The sequence below is a fragment of the Sciurus vulgaris genome, assembly GCF_902686455.1.
Source record: "Sciurus vulgaris genome assembly, chromosome: 18".
Classification (NCBI taxonomy): Eukaryota; Metazoa; Chordata; class Mammalia; order Rodentia; family Sciuridae; genus Sciurus; species Sciurus vulgaris.
Window position 1 is genome coordinate 27623896 of NC_136479.1, and position 21896 is coordinate 27645791.

At 40.5% G+C, this 21896-nt stretch overlaps 1 protein-coding gene, 1 long non-coding RNA gene and 1 pseudogene across 3 annotated transcripts in view; 2 read left to right on the forward strand and 1 right to left on the reverse strand.

The window, feature by feature from the left end:
* The window catches only part of RBAK (RB associated KRAB zinc finger), an 89327-nt gene that overhangs the window by 53197 nt on the left and 14234 nt on the right, over window positions 1–21896 (forward strand). Inside the window, exon 2 of the mRNA XM_079120685.1 lies at window positions 7318–7357. Within this exon, the coding sequence (XP_078976811.1) occupies window positions 7343–7357 (15 nt within the window). The 5' untranslated portion in view covers window positions 7318–7342. The remainder of the gene's footprint in view (window positions 1–7317; window positions 7358–21896) is intronic.
* LOC306649316 lies at window positions 7659–19423 on the forward strand. The gene is made up of 3 exons (XR_013760623.1): window positions 7659–11807; window positions 18639–19152; window positions 19268–19423. It is a non-coding gene; the product is annotated as an uncharacterized lncRNA (long non-coding RNA).
* LOC306649232 (eukaryotic initiation factor 4A-II-like) lies at window positions 19507–21082 on the reverse strand (annotated as a pseudogene). Its single transcript has one exon. The product of its transcript is annotated as a eukaryotic initiation factor 4A-II-like (transcript).

The window sequence follows — 21896 nt, forward strand, 5'->3', positions numbered from 1 at the left end:
TCCAATGATTGACTGCCTGAACATCCATTGTTGACATACAGAGTGCTCAAGGACTACACATTTGTTGTTAGAAGCCACACATTTATTCAAAGACATGAACTTGCTCACATACAAACATGAGTATGTACTCACAAAATCACTTACACACAAACATGAACACATTCACATGTACATACAACCTGCTCCTAAGCTCACAAGTACACTCAAATTCACATACTCACACAAGAACACAACATTCACACTAACGTTGTTCCCATAACCTAGTGTTAGTTTTTTGCCGCATATGACAAAATACCTGAGACAATCATCTTAAAAAGAGGAAAGATTTATTTTGGTTTATGGTCTTAGAAGTTTCAGTCCATCATCACTTGCATATAAACCTTGGGCCTGTGGGTGCCCCGTACATACATCATGGCAGGTAGCATAGGAGGTTTGTTACCTTTTGGTAGCCAGGAACAGGAATGGGCCAGGGTCCAAATATCCCTTCAAAGGCATCCATAGATTTAACTACCTCCTAAAGCTAGGCCTCAACTCCTAGAGTGTCTACTACATCCCAATAGCACCTCAGATTGGGAAGCAAGGTCCTGCAGGGGCTCATACACTAGGAAACATTTGGGATTCTGGCAGTGGAAGAAGATGTGAGGTGCAGTTGGGATAGTAGACATGTTTTATTCAGAGGTGGCAGCATCCCTGCCCAAGTCTTTTCATAGGCTTTTTTTATATGCACGTCAAAGAAGGCTCAGTACCAACAGGTTATGTAAAAGGGAGCACATGCAGCAGATATTTATGACCTTAAGTACATATGCTGAATCAGGGTCACATAAGATATTTATGAACTTGCCTACATACTAAAACAGCTGGCTGGAAATCTTGGTGATGGAGCCTAATTATAGCCACCTTGGGCCTTCCCTACACAAGCCTTCAATACATGGGCCTTTGGGGAACATGCCAGATAGAAACCACTGCACCTTGTCCATCCTGATTTTAAATCAATACAGAAAAAGTTTTTCAAATTGAGAATTGCTGCATTTTTTTGGGGGGGGGGTGTGCTGGGGATCAAACCCAGGGCCTTGTGCTTGCAAGGCAAGCACTCTACCGACTGAGCTATCTCCCCAGCCCCAAATTGCTGGATTTTTAAAGGTGTTATCGCTTAATCAGTCCAAATTCTCTTACTGAGATTGGCTAGAAGACATCTGCTCTAAAAGGTGATTACAGGCAAAACAGTATTGGATGACACAAGTGTCATCAATAGTAAACCTCTACTGAGTCTTAGCAAGGTGAGCTCTGGAGCTGCCAGTCTGTGACTGTGTGTATATGGTGTCTCTCATTCAGCATGAGTTTTTCCATGTGTGGAAGTTTTTCAGCCTAAAAAATCAAATGTCATTTCTCTCAATTCCTGCTTTACCAAGCATATGGATGGAGTATTGGACTTCTGTTTGCTGTTTCTCTTTGGAAAGTGGTGAGTGTTATGGTTAAGAAAAGCAGATGATTAAAGAGAAATAAAATGGAATGCAGCAGAAGTCATAGATTATAATCAGTCTAATTTCTATTGTTTGATCTTTACTGAAGCCTAACTACAACTCATCTTTTTTTTTTTTTTTTTTTTCAAAAAGCAAGTCTAATAAGGTTCTGTTTCCAGGTTTAGGAGGTTTGATAGCAGAAGCTCAGAAACTTGGATCCACAAATGTATGTGAACGGGTGAACCAAGACCATCATTGTTGAACGGGTACAGAATGTAGCATTATGATCCTATCAGTGGGTTCCTTTGGAGGGAATTTGGCAAAGTATATAAAATATTATCTGAAATGTAAAAACTAACAGTAATAAAGGAGAAATTATCAGAGACTTATGCTGACATATCATTTGGGGTAGCAAATTAAATAAAACAAAGAATTATGAACAAACATAAACATGTGACAGTGAATTAATAGAACAAGGGTAACAAACATAGGGATGTATGTTACGTCATAAGATAGACTTCAAGTCTGTGAGTAAAAGAGACTATTTACCAGACTGGGGTTGTGACTCAGTGGTAGAGCACTTGCCTAGCACCACTGGGTTTGATTCTCAGCACTGCATATGAATAAGTAAATAAAATAAAGGTCCATCAACAACTCCTAAAAATATTTTTTTAAAAAAGAAACTATTTACCAAGTTGTTTGGGAAATGGATTGTTAGAAAATATGAAAAGTTAATAATACTTAATATAAAAAATAATAATGATTTATTTGTATCCCAGAGTGGACAACTTCTTTGCAAACAGGGATACAAATCAAAACCATCATGAGAAACCACTTCATACCTGTGAGAATGATTATGATACAAAGATGGAAAATAACACATTTTAGAAATGGTGTAGAGAAACTGAAACTCCCTTAACATTGCTGGTGGAAATTTGAATGAAATAGTTTGGGGCTACTCAACAAGAATCACCATGTGATCCAGCAATTCGATTCCTGTGTATACACCTCAAAGAACTGAAAGAAGGTACTCAAAACAAAGATCTGTACATAGATGTTCACAGCAGCACCATTCACCATAGCTAAAGAAACCAGACAAATGTCCATCAGCAGATAAAGGCAGAAACAAAATGTGTGTTATTCACATGAAGGAATATTGGCAGCCTAAAGATGCTGGTATGTCCTGATGTATAGGTATAGATATAAATATAGATATAGTATGTATTTATTGTCTCTCAGCTGCAAATCCACCCTCTTTGCTTGCTCTGTGATCATGGTGTTGGTCCTTATAAATCTCTCTCCTTTTACAGCAACAAATGTTAAACCCTGTCTGGAGGAAATGCTGGGGGAAATATGGAATTTGATTTCATTTTTAAGAAATTATTTCCTTTTGTTAGACAAGGAAACTGCTCAGAAAGTTGCATGAGTCACATAGCAATAAGTGACAACTGGAGCTGAAGTGTGTGTCTGTTGCTGGGGTTTCCATCTTCACCTGCTCTGCAACTTCCTTCCAAGGTGGCCCCTCTCCACTCCCTCCCAGGTGAGAGTACACATCTGGAAATCCTCATTTCAGACCCTGGTTTTCTTTCCTATTCCTCATTCTGACCAGTCACCCCATTTGGTTTCCAGCTGACTCATCCCATGTGGGTCCCTATTCCAGCTCCTGGACAAGGACCTCTTTCTACAGCATGATACACCTGCAGTGGTGTGCTGAGTGCAGGCATGCTCTGTTGGCTCAAGGAGGCTCTGGAGTGGGGGTCAAAGGTTTGACCCACCCATCCAGGTGGCTGTGGCACCAATCCTTACCTACCCAAAGACCTACAACTCTGAGTTCCTAAGGTCAAACAAGTAAAGCAAAAACACCATAGAGAATTTTTTTAATAAAAACCTGCTGGAGTATGTGGGATTCGATTTTAGCCCTATCTTAAGAGCATGTCATATTACATTATGTTGTGATTTTCTTTTTAAACCCCTTCTGGAGTAGTTTGTTAATTATTACTAAATGGATTTATTATTTGGATATTCTTGTGAAAGTGCAACTTAATATTAAAATACATTGTGCTCATTATTCTGAGTATATTATTATTTTTAGTACCATCTTTACTTTTACCATATTCTTGGGTATTGTTATTTGCATCTTATGGGTTTGTTTGTTTCTTTAAGCTGGGGCTGGAAGTGTGGCTCAGTGGTTGAGTGCTGGCAGAGCTCGGTTCTATCCTCAGCATTGTAAACAAAGAAAATAATAAATAAAAAATAAGATTACATTTTGCTTGTTGACAAAAGGTAGAGACCGCCTCTCTTCTCCCTTTTGTGGAGTTTTTCCTTTAGACAACAAGTCATAGAAATATTTCCTGTCTCCCTTTGATTTGCATCTAAATCTTTGAAAAAGTGATATAAATTGCTTGCCAGTCTTCCAGCCAGGAATGTGTTTCTAGGCCTGAGTCATCTCTCTAAAATGTCATCTCTCTAAAACCTCGAGGAAGTCGGTGTCCCTATGTCCCCATCACCTTGGGAGTTTAGTGCAGGCACCTCGCTCTGAGCTGTATCTACCTGCTTGTCATAGAGATGTGAGTTTGCCAGAGATAAAGGGCAAGAGCACGGACGACCACCTGGATCACCAGATGAACTCAGGATGAGCCCTGTGAGAATGGAGTCTCCAGGGTGCATACAGTGCTTTCGCCAAGGACCAGCTGCAGTTCATCCTGATCCCGTGTGTGTGGTGGAGCGTCCCTGCCAGGTATTAGGAAGGCGAGGCGTCCTGCGGGGGTCTCCTTAGTGTTTCGACTGTGATGAGCATCAGTCTGGTTCAGTGCTTCTTCGGTATTAAAAAGGCTGTCTTCATTTTCTGCATTTGTGCAGAGGAGCTTCTGGTTTGGCAAGATTTGTTTTTATTTTTTCCCGCACCAGCGAGCTCTGTTGCATTATTTCAGCAAAAAAGAGTGGGACACCGTGGTGTTTAAGGTCTCCTTTTCGAGGCCGGACATTTGTACCTAACTCTAAACGTGACCTTCTGGGACAGACACAGTCACAGGTGTTTCCTTTCAGTTTGCGTGCTTTTTGCAGTTTGAGCACATTTGTTCAGCGACTTGGAAAAGCTACGGTTTCTGTCTTCTTTCCCTTCCTTGGAAAGCATCGCTGGGCAACTGTTGTAGACTAGTCTTTGAGGAAAACTTCTGCAGGACACACTCTCCTACGGTTTGTCAGAACGTTGCTCCCACCGAAGGCTCTGAGGAAGAAGAGGATCTGGACTCCGGTACACTGGCGGCTTGAAGCCCAAAGGGACCGGAGACAAATGCGAAACTGAGCATGCGGCGGGGGCTCACAGTACAGCGCCTCTTAACCCGGTTATGAGGCCAAAACATTTCCGCCGGTCCCTAAGTCCGGCGGCGCGCGGACTTTTGGGAATTAGAGTCCGAGTCTAGAGGAGGGACCTGACCGCGGGCTTCCGGCGGCGTCTTGCGCACGCGCGCTTCGCCTGAAGTGCGTGTTCACGCATGCGCCCGCCACGGCCTTGCCTGGCTTCCTGTCGGTCCAGGTGACCGTCGCCCTCGTTCCCAGGCTGGGGCCTCGGGTGGGCGAGGACAGCGGAGTCTGTGGGGCAAACGCTGGCTGGCCGGGCTGGCGCCAAGTGTGTGCGCCTGCACGATCTAGTGTCCGGGCGGAGGCTCGAGCTCGACTGCGGAGCCCGCGGCGCAGGGCCCGAGTGTTGGGCGGACAGCGGCGGCGGCGGCGAAGGGGCGGCGGAACCCGGGCCGGCGGTGGCTTCCTCGGCAGCCAGGCCGGCGCTCGCGGGACGGTGAGTCCAGAGGGGGCGGATCTGGACCCCGCAGAGAGGCGCAGCCTCAACTTATGCTGTAGGCCCAGCTCCGCTCTTCAGAAACCGAAGGGCCTGGCGAGGTGGAGCGCGGTGGCCTGGGCGTAGCGGCGGCCAGCGGGAACCGCCCGTTCTCTTTTGCCTTCGGGTCGTGGGACCGAAACTGCGCAACCCTGGAAGAGGTGGTCCTGAGTTTGCTCGCCGCGTGAGCGGGACTTGGGTGCAGCGACTACTCGGTAGTGCATTGGCGCCTAAGGCAGGGGAGAGTTCAGTAGTTTCAAGGAGGGACCGTGGTTTCGAGAAGAGATGGTGGTCAGTTTGGAGCCCAGGCGGCCTCCAGCGTCTTAGGCGCTCGGTGGGAAGATCTGGAAGGACTTGGCGGACACCGGCCTCAGCTGCGACTTATATCTACACCCGTTCTTCCTCTCAGCGCTTCTGAGTCTCAAGGTGTCTGTAAACCTCCATGGGCACCCCAGTGCTCTGTTGATTTTCCCCTCGCCCTTGTAGAATCAATGCAGCAGAAGAAAAAATCTCTTAGTGCCTCAGTTGGTAGAAGAAGTCTTTGGTCCTGACATGGTGGATGACTTGATCAAGGTCATGGAGTTTGTTGTTACGATTGCATTTAATAGTATTCAAACTTCCAGGCCAACGTTCTGTCTACTGTATCCCAGTTTTCTTATGTTCAGTGGTAACCATATTTAGGTAGGCAATTTAAACCAAAACCTTGCCTTGTACACAGTAGTCTTATCTTTAAGAACTCAATCTTTTTTTCTTTTTTCTATTTTTAAATTAGTGCATCGTGCATCATTGTGGAGTTCGCTTTGACCTATTAGTAAATGCATATAACATAGTTTGCTCCATTTCAATCCCGAATATTACCCTCTTCCTTCTCCTCCCTGGCTTCCCCTGCTCTATTGGTCTTCCTTCTGCTTATTTTTTTAATTGGTGCTTTGTAGATGCACCGAAAAAGTGGAATTCATTGTGTTGTATGCATACTCGTGAGATAGGGATTCAGGAATGAAGGGAGAGATACTGAGTCTCAAAGGAAGTGCCCATAAACCATCAAAATGCAGAAAGCATCCATAAATAATTGCAGCTCCTGAACAACATCTCTTGGCCCATGTCCTTGTAAAATAAGGGCAATGTGCTAATGCAGGGGAAACCAGCCTGAAATTATGTAGCTCTACCCTGCCTTCACTTCTAGTCCGGACCCTAGCAACCATTCCTCTATAAATATTAACAACCCACACCAACAGGTTGCTGTCTTCTTCTCTGGAGATAGCCTGCATTCTCTCTTGAATGTGTATTCATTGCTTTACCCCGAAGGCAACTCTCTTGATATTGCCTCCATTCTCCCTTAAATATGTATCTACTTTACTAAATAAACTTCTGTCTGTACCTGTGACAGCATGCTGAAATTCTTTTCCATCATGTATGCCAAGAATCCCACTGGTCCTGAGTCAGATTCCCCCCTTCACTCTGGAAACCCCTTGCATTCTTTTTCCAAGACAAGTCTTCTCTCTGGATGCATGCACATAATGTAGTTTGTTAATTTCATTCTGAAATTCCTTCCCTCTCCCCATCCTCCTCCCTCCTCCTTGATTCCCTTCCTTTACTCCAGTGTTCTCCCTTCTGCTTTATGAGGTCCCCTCACTTTTCAAAAAGATTCCTTAGTTTCTCTAGCTTCCACTTGTGAAGAAAGGTCAATTTTCAATGACTGTAGCTTCTTTAATTTTAAACAATTTAAAGAGACAATAAGGTATATGAGTTGTCTTTTTTCACCTTGTGGCAGACTGACAGGAGCCAATGTTTATGTTCACCATTGAGAATCTAAAACTTAGATCATTCCAGTGATCACTTTGGAATTCTAAAAGTATATGCTTCCTCCCTGTCACACTTTTTGCCTCTGCTGAGAGTTCAGGGGGTCTGATTTCATTGAGCTTTTGTTGGAGGTTCTTGTGGTGATTCCTACCTGTGCAGGCCAGATAACTGCTGTCTTCAGTGACCTGCTTCTCATTCCCTAGGTCCACCATCGACAGTTTCTACACTTTTCCAAGAGCAGCGGAAAATGAACAAATTGCAGGTGAGTTTTTCTGTGTATATTTTCGTTTACTTTCCTTTGTAATACATCTTAGGTTTATAAGGGTTTGTACTTTAAAATGGAAATGTAGAAATCAATAAAAGACATTGTGAAAAATACAGAGTGGCAGACTAGCACTGAGAATATTCCGTCAGGGACTTATGTGTAAGTAATGTGATACTTAAGGATTAACGAAGTTAAGTTGCAAACATGGCTCTGGTGTTCTCTCTCTCTTTTTTTTTTTTTTTTTTTTTTTTTTGCCGTGCTGGGGATCGAACCCAGGGCCTCGTGCTTGCAAGCAAGCACTCTACCAACTGAGCTATCTCCCCAGCCGGACTCCGGTGTTCTTGTCAGCCATGGAGGGGAATATCCATTGCACCATTTGCATCAATTATAAGAAACCATTTTTGTAACTTGTGGATTTTAAAGATCTCCTAGGACCCAGAAAAAAAATTTATCACTAAAGTTTATATAATTGTGGAGAGTTTTCCTAATAACAACTATTAAATCACTGCAATGTATAACTTATCCTTGTTGGCTGCGCTAGCAGAGGGCCAGCTGCCTAAGAACTTGGTTCATATAACTTCCCAGGGACCTAAGTGTTGGGAGCCAAGTAGATAAATTTCTGTTTTTACTCCTTAATCCACAGATGAAATCTAGATCACAAGGGAATGAGCTGATCATCCTTGAAATATTTCTGTCTGTCCATTGGGGTTGCATAGCAAACAATATAAAAAAGTATTCTCTTGTAAAGATTTTCTCATTTGCTGTTCACATTTCACTTCTCAGTGTTTTGATTGCACTGTTACCACTTTCCTCAATCTGTGAGTAAGGAATGCAGGTGATTTAATTATGGTCAAATCTAGCAGCCTTTTCCAGTTCTTACCTATTGTGACTCTTAATCTGCTTTAACATTTGTTACTTCCAAACTGATACTTTTTTCATGGTGTCTCCCTTCTTTTGGCTTAAAAAAAAATCATCTGTATTTTTGTATTTAAATTATAAGGAGTCATTTTAACAGGGGTTGAAGACTACCTACAATGCTGTTCTTTTTTAATATGTAATATGGAGGGTTAAAAATTTCAGTTTCTCAACCATTTTTTTGGTTTGTTCTTGTCTTTGAGAATTCAGGTAGAGCCCATACTGGTTGACACGTCTTTTAAATCTTTCAGTAGTAGTTTCCCTAATACGTTTCTTGTGTTATTGTTTGCTGTTTATTTTTCTAAGAAAGTGGCTTGTTTACCCTCAGTTTCTCAGTTTGGAATGTGTCAGTATCATTTTACCTTTAACATTTTTTAATTCTTTGTGTGCCACGAAAAAGTGTTGGTTTGATCTGGAAGTTCAGAGAGGTTTATATTTAGTTTTTTGGTCAAGATGGTTGTCCACAGCATTTGTGTCTTTCTAGAGGCACATCTTGTCCTATCTGTTTTTTAAGATTAGTATCTACTGATTGAGGTTTATTGTCATAATCCACTAATTCGCTAGGAGAGGCAGGATGGTAATCCATAATCGTACCATTTCTTCATTTACCAACTAGAATAGTTTTCTGAAAGTAAACATTTCTCCATTTCAGTTAAATGGTTGATACTGGAAAAACAGTTTCCAAAATATTGGGTAGGCTCCTGAGCAGCATGCTTGTTTGTTTTGTTATCAAAAACCCATGTGCATTTTTAAATTTTCAAGTAGCTCAGTACATTTCAATGTTGGGGTTCATTTTGATATTTAAGTAGTTCCATTTTTGACTAGGGGGAATCCCTTTAAATTGGTTTCTGAGTCCTTTTGAAATACCTCAAATATTTGATAGCATTTGCTTTTATTCAGTATTTGATTTTGAATTAATTTCAGATTTATAGAAAAATTGCAAAGAATTGTCAAAGAAACCTCATATTACTTTTGCCTGGATACTCTGATTCTTGATGTTTTCCCCACATTTGCTTTATCTTTTATCTATGTGTATATACATACACATGTGTGTATATGTGTGTGTGTGTGTGTGTGTGTGTGTGTGTTTCCCTGTACCTTTTGAGTCTGGGTGTTATCACCTTGTAATGCTTCAAATTTTGCCTCGTAGTATCAAGGATATTCTCTTATTTATTAATCGTACAGTGCATTGGTCAACCTTTCATTGCTGTGACAAATATCTGAGGAAAAGAACTTAGAGGAGGAAAGATTTATTTTGGCTCGCAGTTATAGAGGCCCATGGTGGGCTGGCTCCACTGGTCTGGTTCTGAAATGGGACAAACCAAGTTGGTCACGGCAGGATGGTAGAGGAAAGCTATCAGCTTATGGCAGCCAGAAAGCGGAGAGAGTCAGAGGAAGGGGCTGGAGAGAAGATAAGCCCTAGGGTGTTCCCCCAATGACCTGCTTTCTCCAGCTAGGTCCCTCATCCCAGTAGTCCTTTAAGCCAGCAATGGATTAATCCACTGATTAGGTCAGAATCCTTGGATGCAGTTGACTCCCAAAAGCCACATCTTTAAACACATGAGACTGAGGAATATTTCAGATCCAAATCTGAACACACAGTGTTGAATTTAGAAAACTTACTGTTAATGATTTTTTATTTAATGGACAGTTCATTTTTCAATTTTCCCATTTCCCAGTAATTTTCACTGTAGCAGTATTTATTTTCTGGTAGAAGATTGAACCCAGCATTGTGAGATGAACAGTGTCCTTATTGATTTTCTGCCTACTTGGCATTTTTGGCCTACTGTGTTGATTGGTTTTGTCTATCTCTTTGCTGTTCTGTTTGTTTTAGCTTCATGTATCTTATTAGGTATATAAACCTTCAGGCTTTTTTGTTCTTGATTAATTAACCACTTCGATATTGTGGAATGGCCTTCCTTACCTCTGGCAATGTTCTGTGCTGTGAAATGTACACAGTTACTTATGAAGCCACTCTGGCTTTCTTTAGAGTAATGTTGGTATAGTATATCTAATTCTATTGTTTTGCTTTTAACCTGTTTGTCTGTGTATTTAAAGTGCATTTCTTATAGGAAACATAGAGTTGGGCCTTTTTTATCTAGTTTGACAATTCTGATTCTTAATTGGTGGCATTTAGACCATTTACATGTAATATGATTATTGCTATATCTGGTTAAGTCGTCTGTTTTCTATTTATCCTGTATTGTTTTCTTTTCTTCTTAGTCTTCCTTTTGACTGAGGTTTTGTTTCATTTGCATTGCTAGGGGTTGAACCCACGGTCTTATGTGTACTAGGCAAGTGGTATGCCACTGATCTACACTCCCAGCCCCTTGATTATATTTTATGGTCCCATCTTATTTCTTTTGTTGGGTGTTAACTATAACACTGTTTTGTTACTTTAGTAAGTGCTTTAGGATTTATGATGTGCAACTTTAATTTATCATAATTTATCTTAAAGAAAAACATCATTTTACTTAAGAGTATAAGAAACTTATAGTAGGATACCTGCATTTATCTCCTATTGGTAAATTCACCTGAATTTTTCTGTGTGCTGTGATTTTTTTTTTTTTACATTCAGATCACTGACCCAGTTGTCGTAAGGTATGAGTGCAGTTTAATCCACATCCAAATGGTTATCACTTGTCTTTCATCATTTGTATTGTCAACCTTAGAAATACTGGAGGTAACCAACTTATAAAGAGAAAAGACTTATTTATTATTTAGCTAACAGTTTTGAAGGCCAGGATATGATGCGGGCATTATCTCGGTTCTTGGCTACATCACATCATGGTACAGGTGCATGTGTGTAAAAGTTTATGCCACCAAATGGGAAATGTGAGAGACTGGCTGTGATCTAAGATCACCAGTGATCTAAGGACTCACTAGGTTCCACCTCCCAAAAGTTCTACTACCATTCTGCATCCTGATGTCGACCTCCCCTACCATCTTAGGTGTACACTATTCTCCCACTATTTTAATAATATTATACTATCAGTTTATCCTTCTCATTCCAAAATATTTCAATCTCTTTCAATTGAATTCTTCCACTGACATTTCAACATGCTTGCCTTTTCCATATTTAGAAATAAAACCAAATAAAGCAAATAAATAAATGTCTCTTGAGACTTTAAAAAAGAAAAAATGTCCTACTACCTTCCAATTGCCACTCTGGGGACCAAGATTATGATCATAATGGACTTTTGGAAGACACAGGCCTCACCCAAGCCATAGCGTCACTTATTAAAACTCAGTTCTACTGTGATTTGAGATGTCTCCATTTTCATGTAACCATAAAAGTCTATCTCTAAATTTTTATTTTCTTTTTTACTGCTCTGTCATATACCAGCACCATACTTCCGGTGCTGGCAATTGAACCTAGGACCTCACATGTGTTGAGCACACACCATACCACTAACCTGCACCCGGCCTTATCACACTATTTTAATCATAGAGGCATTGTTTTAAACTCAGAAATCCGGTAGCACTAGGTCCCCTGCGTAACTTTTTAAAATATTTTCATAGCTGTTCTCAGGTTTTTTCTTTTTTTTTTTTTTTATTGTAAACAAATGGGATACCTGTTGTTTCTCTGTTTGCACATGGCGTAAAGGCATACCATTTGTGTAATCATAAATTCACATAGAGTAATGTTGTTTGATTCATTCTGTTATTTTTTCCCTTCTCCCCACCCCTCCCACCCCTCTTCACCCTCTATACAGTACTTCCTTCCTCCATACTTGCCCCCCTCCCTAACCCTAACTCTAACCCTAACACTAACCCTTCCCTCCCCCCCATTATGTGTCATCCTCCACTTATTAGCGATATCATTCGTCCTTTGGCTTTTTGAGATTGGCTTATCTCACTTAGCATGATATTCTCCAATTTCATCCATTTGCCTGCAAATGCCATAATTTTATCATTCTTTATGGCTGAATAATATTCCATTGTATATATATACCACAGTTTCTTTATCCACTCATCAATTGAAGGGCATCTAGGTTGGTTCCACAGTCTGGCTATTGTGAATTGAGCAGCTATGAACATTGATGTGGCTGTGTCTCTGTAGTATGCTGATTTTAAGTCCTTTGGGTATAGGCCAAGGAGTGGGATAGCTGGGTCAAATGGAGGGTCCATTCCAAGTTTTCTAAGGAATCTCCACACTGCTTTCCAGAGTGGCTGCACTAATTTGCAGCCCCACCAGCAATGTATGAGTGTACCTTTCTCCCCACATCCTCGCCAACACCTGTTGTTGCTCGTATTCTTGATAATCGCCATTCTAATTGGGGTGAGATGGAATCTTAGGGTGGTTTTGATTTGCATTTCTCTTATTACTAGAGATGTTGAACATTTTTCCATATGTTTGTTGATTGCTTGTAGATCTTCTGTGAAGTGTCTATTCATTTCCTTAGCCCATTTGTCGACTGGATTATTTGAGTTCTTGGAGTAAAGTTTTTTGAGTTCTTTATAGATTCTGGAGATTAGTGCTCTATCTGAAGTATGATTGGCAAAGATATTCTCCCATTCTGTAGGCTCTTTCTTCGCATTGCTGATAGTTTCCTTTGCTGAGAGAAAGCTTTTTAGTTTGAATCTATCCCAGTGGTTGATTCTAGCTTTTATTTCTTGTGCTATGGGAGTCCTGTTAAGGAAGTCTGATCCTAGACCAACAAGGTGAAGATTTGGATCTACTTTTTCTTCTATAATCTGCAGGGTCTCTGGTCTGATTCCGAGGTCCTTAATCCATTTTGAGTTTAGTTTCGTGCATGGTGAGAGATATGGGTTTAGTTTCATTCTGTTGCATATGGATTTCCAATTCTCCCAGCACCATTTGTTGAAGAGGCTATCTTTTCTCCATTGCATATTTTTTGGCACCTTTGTCTAGTATGAGAAAATTGTATTTATTTGGGTTTGTGTCCGTGTCCTCTATTCTATACCATTGATCTACCTTTCTATTTGGTACCAATACCATGCCGTTTTTGTTACTATTGCTTTGTAGTAGAGTTGAAGATCTGGTATTGCAATACCCCCTGTTTCACTCTTCCTGCTAAGGATTGCTTTACCTATTCTGGGTTTCTTATTCTTCCAGATGAATTTCATAATTGTTTGCTCTATTTCTGTAAGGTACATCATTGGGATTTTAATTGGAATTGCATTGAATTTGTATAGCACTTTAGGTAGTATGGCCATTTTGACAATATTAATTCTTCCTATCCAAGAACATGGAAGATCTTTCCATCTTCTAAGGTGTTCTTTAATTTCTTTCTTTAGTGTTGTATAGTTCTCATTGTAGAGGTCTTTCACCTCTTTTGTGAGATTGATTCCCAAGTATTTTATTTTTTTTGAGGCTATTGTGAATGGGGTAGTTTTCCTAATTTCTCTTTCTGAAGATTCATCACTTATGTATAAAAATGCGTTGGATTTATGGGCATTGATCTGCTACTTTACTGAATTCACTTATGAGTTCTAAGAGTTTTCTGGTGGAATTTCCAGGTTCCTCTAAATATATAATCATGTCATCAGCGAACAGGGATAGTTTGAGTTCTTCTTTCCCAATTCGTATCCCTTTAATCTCTTTGGTTTGTCTAATTGCTCTGGCCAGAGTCTCAAGAACGATGTTGAATAGAAGTGGTGAAAGAGGGCATCCCTGCCTTGTTCCAGTTTTTAGGGGGAATGCTTTCAGTTTTTCACCATTTAGAATGATATTAGCCATGGGCTTAGCATAAATGGCCTTTACAATGTTAAGGAATGTTCCCACTATCCCTACTTTTTCTAGTGTTTTGAGCATGAAGGGGTGCTGTATTTTATCAAATGCTTTTTCTGCATCTATTGAAATAATCATATGATTCTTGACTTTAAGTCTATTAATGTGGTGAATTACGTTTATTGATTTCCTGATGTTGAACCAACCTTGCATCCCTGGGATGAAACCAACTTGATCATGGTGCACTATCTTTTTAATATGTTTTCGTATGCGATTTGCTAAAATTTTGTTGAGAATTTTTGCATCGATGTTCATTAAGGATATTGGTCTGAAATTTTCTTTCCTTGATGAGTCTCTGTCTGGTTTAGGTATCAGGGTGATATTGGCTTCATAGAATGAGTTTGGGAGGGTTCCCTCCTCTTCTATTTTATGGAATACTTTGAGAAGTATTGGAATGAGCTCTTCTTTAAAGGTTTTGTAGAACTCGGCTGAGAACCCATCTGGTCCCGGACTTTTCTTTGTTGGTAGGCTTTTGATGACTTCTTCTATTTCAGTACTTGAAATTGGTCTATTTAAATTGTTTATGTCCTCCTCGTTCAGTTTAGGCAATTCATATGTCTCTAGAAACCTGTTGATGCCTTCAAAATTTTCTATTTTGTTGGAGTATAGATTTTCAAAATAGCTTCTAATTATGTTTTGTATTTCAATCCTGTCTGTTGTGATATTTCCTTGTTCATTCCGAATTTTAGTGATTTGGGTTTTCTCTCGTCTTCTCTTTGTTAGTGTGGCTAAAGGTTTATCAATTTTGTTTATTTTTTCGAAGAACCAACTATTTATTTTGTCAATTTTTTGTATTGTTTCTTTCGTTTCAATTTCATTGATTTCAGCTCTGAGTTTAACTATTTCCTGTCTTCTACTACTTTTGGTGCTGTTCTGTTCTTTTTCTAGGGCTTTGAGCTGTAGTGTTAGGTCGTTTATTTGTTGAGTTTTACTTCTTTTATTAAATGCGCTCCATGAAATAAATTTCCCTCTAAGTACTGCTTTCATGGTGTCCCAGAGATTTTGATATGATGTTTCTTTGTTCTCATTTACCTCTAAGAATTTTTTAATTTCCTTCCTAATATCTTCTGTTATCCATTCATCATATAATAGCATATTGTTTAATCTCCAGATGTTGGAATAGTTTCTGTGTTTTACTCTTTCATTTATTTCTAACTTCAATCCATTATGATCTGATAGAATACATGGTAGTGTCTCTATCTTCTTGTATTTGCTAACATTAGCTTTGTGGCATAATATATGGTCTATTTTAGAGAAGGATCCATGTGCTGCTGAGAAGAAAGTGTATTCGCTCTTGGTTGGATGGTATATTCTATAAATGTCCGTTAAGTCTAAATTATTGATTGTGTTATTGAGATCTATGGTTTCTTTGTTCAATTTTTGTCTGGAAGATCTGTCCAGTGGTGAGAGAGGCGTGTTAAAATCACCTAGTATTATTGTGTTATGGTCTATTTGGTTTCTGAAATTGAGAAGGATTTGTTTGACGTACATGGATGAGCCACTGTTTGGGGCATAGATGTTTATGATTGTTATATCTTGCTGATTTATGCTTCCCTTAAGCAGTATGAAATGACCTTCTTTATCCCTTCTGACTAACTTTGGCTTGAAGTCCACATTATCTGAAATGAGGATGGATACTCCAGCTTTTTTGCTGAGTCCATGTGCATGGTATGTTTTTCCCCATCCTTTCACCTTTAGTCTATGGGTATCTTTTTCTATGAGGTGATTCTCTTGCAGGCAACATATTGTTGGATCTTTCTTTTTAATCCAATCTGCCAGTCTATGTCTTTTGATTGATGAATTCAGGCCATTAACATTCAGGGTTATTATAGAGATATGATTTGGTTTCCCGGTCATTTGGTTCATTTTTAAAATTTTATTTATTTATTTGTTTGACACAACTTGTTTCCTCCTTTATTTGACAATTCCTTTAGGATAATTCCTCCCTTTGCTGATTTGCTTCTTTGTTTTTCATCTCTTCCTCATGGAATATTTTGCTGAGAATGTTCTGTAATGCTGGCTTTCTTTTTGTAAATTCTTTTAGCTTTTGTTTATCATGGAAGGATTTTATTTCATCGTCAAATTTGAAGGTAAGTTTTGCTGGGTATAAGATTCTTGGTTGGCATCCATTTTCTTTCAGGGCTTGAAAAATGTTGTTCCAGGCCCTTCTAGCTTTTAGGGTCTGGATTGAAAAATCTGCTGATATCCGTATTGGTTTCCCCCTGAATGTAATTTGGTTCTTTTCTCTCACAGCCTTTAAAATTCTGTCTTTATTTTGTATGTTCGGTATTTTCATTATAATGTGCCTTGGTGTGGGTCTGTTGTAATTTTGTGTATTTGGAGTCCTATAAGCCTCTTGAACTTGATTTTCCATTTCATTCTTCAGATTTGGGAAATTTTCTGATATTATTTCATTGAATAGGTTGTTCATTCCTTTGGCTTGTTTCTCTAGGCCTTCCTCAATCCCAATAATTCTTAAATTTGGCCTTTTCATGATATCCCATAGTTCTTGTAGATTCTGTTCATGATTTCTTACCATCTTCTCTGTTTGTTCAACTTTGTTTTCAAGGTTAAATATTTTGTCTTCAATGTCTGAGGTTCTGTCTTCCAGGTGTTCTATCCTATTGGATATGCTTTCTATGGAGTTCTCAATTTGGTTTATTGTTTCCTTCATGTCAAGGATTTCTCTTTGGTTTTTTTTCAATATCTCTAACTCTTTATTGAAATGATCTTTTGCTTCCTGTATTTGCTCTTTTAACTGTCGATTGGTGCGATCAATCAATGCTTGCATTTGCTCTTTCATCTCATCATTCAGTGCGTGCATTTGCTCTTTCATCTCATCGTTTGCTTCTCTGATCATTTTAATTATGTACATTCTGAACTCCTTTTCTGTCATTTCTTCTGCCATGCTGTCACTGGGTTTTATTGATGTAACATCTAGATTTGTTTGCAGCATTTTCTTTCCTTGTTTTCTCATATTGTTCAGGTATCAGAGGACCGCTGAGATATTGCAGATTTCCTCTATTGACTTACAATGTCCCTGAAGATTTCTGTATATATCCCCCCTTAGCCTTCAGTAGGCTGAAGTCTTGGAGGAAGTTGATAATGCGGTGCTCCACAAGGAAGCTGCCTCTCTAGGAGTGGTGGCCTTCAGGTGGGGTATAATCCCTGCTAGTGGGCAGAGGTGCCTCCACTTGTTGACCAATGGTCATCCAAAGGGGACCTAGGCTGTGGGCTGAGGCAAGGCCTGTTTGGGCCTGAGTCTCTGGTTTTACCGTCCTTGAGGGGAAACCTCACCCAGCAGGGAAGACTCACCTGGTGGGGAGGTCTCGCTGGTCAGTTCCCTCCTAGAGGTTCCCCTCAATTTACAGCTACCGCCTGGGCTGGGCTGCCTTCCTCTGCAAAGTTCCCAGGGGCCCGTCCCTACCTCCTGGGCCTGGGAGCCTCACCCTTTGCAGATGACTCTCCTTAGGCTGCCCTTCCTCAGAGAATCTGCCCGCAGGCCTGGAACCTTCGCTCCGCCCTAAGCCTGTCTCTGTGCGGCTCTTCCACCAAGAAGCCTCCTAGATCCTGGGACCCTGCTCTGCACCTAATCGCCTGGCTATGCGGCCCCTCCTCTGAGCAGCCACCTGGGGCCCTGTACAATCGCTCTGAATCCCAGAGACCCGCCACACACCTCTTCCTCCAGACAGCCGCCCAGTATTCCGGTGTGGTCACCAGGAGTCCAAGAAACTCACTGCGTGCCTCCACCTCCACCAACCACCCGTAGCCCTGGGCAATCAATCACTCCGAGTCGAAGTGACCCTCCCCGTTCCTCCTCCTTCTCCAGATAACCCCCGGGGTGTTCAGGAGCGGTCGCTCTGAGTGGCTCTGAATCCACGTGACCCGCAGCACAGGTCCTCTGGGCATCCGCCCGGAGCTCTGGTGCGGCCACTCAAGAGCAAGCGTCCCACCACGCTTCTCCTCCAGGCAGCCCCCCTGTGTTCAGGAGCTGTCACTTTAAGTCCAAACAACTCACCACTCGCCTTCTCCTCTGAGCAGCCGCCTGGAGCGCTAATGCAGTCACTGCGAGTCCAAAGGACCCGCCGCACTCCTCCTCCTACTCCTCTGGGCAGGCCCCGGGGTTCAGAAGTGGTCTGAGTCCAAACAGCTCGCCACGCAGCCCCTTCTCTGGCAACCGCCTGTAGCTCTGGTGTAGTTACCCCGAATCCAAGCGGCCGCGCTCCTCCTCCTCCTCCTCAGGGCAGGCCCCGGTGTCCTGAGTCCACACAGCTCTCCTCGCCACTCTTCCCCTGGGCAGCCACCGGAGCCCCGGTGGTTGCTCCGAGTTCCAGCGCTGTGCCCAGCGGCCTCCTTTATGGCGCCCCCAGCTGTCCGAGTTCACTGCTCCAGTGGGGGGAGGGGCGTCTCACCGGCAGCTCTACTTCACAAAGTTTCCTGCGTTCCGGGACCACCGTCCCATCTGGGATGCCTCCCCAGGGGGTGAGAGTCACCCGGCTGCTTTGAGTTGGTCCCAAGTGTCTCAATATCTCCTCTTTTGAATCCTGAGTCCTGGAGCAACATGAAATGCAGCCACCCTCTAGGCCGCCATCTTGAAACCCTCCTCAGGTTTTTTCTTCATCATATGAACTTTAGTATCTGCTTGTCTAGTTTCAAGAAGGGACTTTTTGATATTTTTGGGGGATCACATACTTATACAGTAACTTCGGGTAACTGGAATTTTGTATTATTAAATTTACTTACACAAAAGCAAGGAACATTGTATTTGTTCATGTCTACTTCCCTGTCTTTCAGGAGTGTTTTTAAGTTTTCGTCAGTGATTCCCTGAGTTTTCACGTCATCTGCAAATAGAATTAGTTTTTGTTTTAATCAGTTGTATTCCTCTAATTATTTTCTCTTCTCTAATTGGAGATAATGAGCATTTTACCTTGTTGCTGGTTTTATTGGGAGTGTGTGTAGTGTTTCCCCATTAACACTGAGGCATAAATGTGTATGTGTATTTGTATGTGAACTTAGTAGTATATACATTGCTTGTGTTTGATATATATTATGTGTGTGTATGTACATATATATGTCACAGGTATGTATATATCACATATACCGTGTATATTAAGGTGTAAGAGTATGCTTGTGTCGTTTTTTTTTTTGTTTTTTTTTTGTTTTTTGGGTGCTGGGGATCGAACCCAGGGCCTTGTGCTTGCAAGGCAAGCACTCTACCAACTGAACTATCTACCCAGCCCCTCTTGTGTCTTGATCTATGTGTGTACATATTGATTTTAATGAAGTATCCATTGATTTCTATTTCCTTGAGTTTTAAAATCAGGTGTGCATTTTAAGTATTTTCAGACTTTTTCAGGAGATATAAAAGTGCTTAGTTGTATTACAATCCATATTCGTGGTTTTTCATATACTAAACAAACCTATATATATATATATATTTTTTTTTTTTACTAATTAAATACTTTATTGAATAAATACAATACCAAACAAAATGCATTCAAATGCTTTCTAAAAAAATCAATTTTAAAGGCCTTTCTATTCAGGCTAATGACAAACACAATAAAGGCAGATATGCTATTTTAACATAATTGGCTGATTTTATACAGCACTTATATCTTTTAGTCCACAAGTATATTATTAAATGATGGAGAACATCTAATACAACCATTTCTACAGAACTAGGAAATAAATTTCTAAGAAAGAAAGATTTTACAGACCCCATCTTTTTATACCCACCCCAACAGTCTAACTCTAAAGAGGATAAAGCCAATGACTTTCCTCACAAGAGCTCACGACTAATGTCACTTTGCTATCGAAATCTGTATTTCTGATCCGTTATGAGCATTGAGACAAGATTCAAATATTCCCAAAGAAGCATAATGCACGTTGTGATCGCCTATTCAGCAACAGCGAGCACTGCATTCAAATCTATCTCATCCCAGGAATTAAATAAGGTCAGCCACATTCATGGGCATTTCCTTCACTGTAGTATTGTAGAAAGTCTCAATGTCACGAAGAATCCTCTTGTCTTCTTCAGTAACAAAGTTTATAGCCTTTCCTCCCAAATCGACCCCCTCTGCCAATTCTGTGAATATAGTTTTCACGATTGGTAGGTAGATCATAGTTTATAACCAAAGACACTTGTTGTACATCAATCCCACGAGCCAACAAGTCAGTAGTGATCAGAACTCGGCTTGACCCTGATCGGAATTCTCTCATGATAACATCTCTCTCTTTCTGGTCCATGTCACCATGCAGAGCAGAAACTGTGAAGTCCCTGGCATGCATTTTCTCTGTGAGCCAGTCCACTTTGCGCCTTGTATTGAGAAAAATAACAGCCTGTGTAATGGTCAGTGTCTCGTACAAGTCACAAAGTGTCCAACTTCCATTCCTCTCTTTCAACATTAATGTAAAATTGTTTGATTCCTTCAAGGGTCAATTCTTCCTTCTTCACCAGAATTCGAATTGGATCTCTCATAAATTTTTTGGTCACTTCCAACACATCAGTTGGCATTGTGGCAGAAAGCTACACAACCTGAATACTTGTATTTAATTTTTGAAAAATCTCATAGATTTGATCCTTAAACCCTCGGCTCAACATTTCATCTGCTTCGTCCAAAACAAACATTTTGATCCATTTTGGAGAAGGGTATCTTCTATTTAACATATCAAACACTCTCCCTGGTGTACCAACAACAATATGTGGTGCTTCGGCCTGCAGTTTTTGCATTTCATTTCGAACATTTGTTCCACCAATGCAGGCATGACAAGTTGCTCCCATATAGTCTCCAAGTGCCAGAATCACCTTTTGGATCTTTAATACAGGGAATGATAGCTCTCTGTTGAATAGCTGAAGGCTTCTCAAAACCATAAGCATAGATGCCCCGAAGAAGAGACTCCTTTAAATTCATATCATCAAAGTTATCAACAATCTCATTCCAGTTGTTCTCGATGACACCATTTGAGTCCATTCCCTCTGGGCCTCCATGTTCTCTGTTATAATCCGCGGAGCCACCAGACATGATCCGATGAACCACTCAGCGCCCGACTGAAAAGACCCCTATATTTTTAAAATAAGTCCTATTTGGCAATTATAATATTTTTAAAATCTCGTATTGGATTTTGTTCATTAGCATTTTATTTTAGCTATATTTACATAAATTATATTGGTGTATAATTTTAAGTTATCTATTGCTATCTATTGTAACCCCCACCAGCATCACTGCCTTCTGGACTAACTTATTCCACAAGAGTCTACTTTCTTTTTCTTTTTTTGTTGTTGTTTTGTTGTTGTTGTTGTTGTTTTAAGTAGCCCTTTTATTTAGGGTCAAAGAGGCCAATAGTTCCCATTTAAACAGCAGAATTGCACAATTGATACTGTTACCTATGTTTGATGGCACAGAAATATAAAAGTCACACAACTTTCACTGATACCCACCCTACCCTCCAGAGTGGAGTTCAAATTACTTGCTTGTCAGGTCAGTACTCAGACTTAAAAATCAGTAATATTTTGATATATTTCTACAACTAATCTTATGAGAACACTTTAAAAACAGTTCTTATAGGAAAAAAAAAACTCTTAAAATAATTTCATGGCACCTTAGACTGCTTACAGAACAGTAAAGATGAAAAAAAAAAAACAAGAATTATAGTCCCTTGTTTACAGAAACAACCCAAATAAAAATATTTTCCCTAATTAGTTACCCTTGCTTCTTGTAACTTATTAGTAGAGACAAATTATAAGAAGCAGAATGCACCAGTTTTTGGTTCTTGGTTGTAGCTGCCAGCTTCAGAGTGCATCACTGTGAATACAAAGCAAAATGTGATTATGATCACAAATTCTGGAATGGGAAAAAAATAACCAAA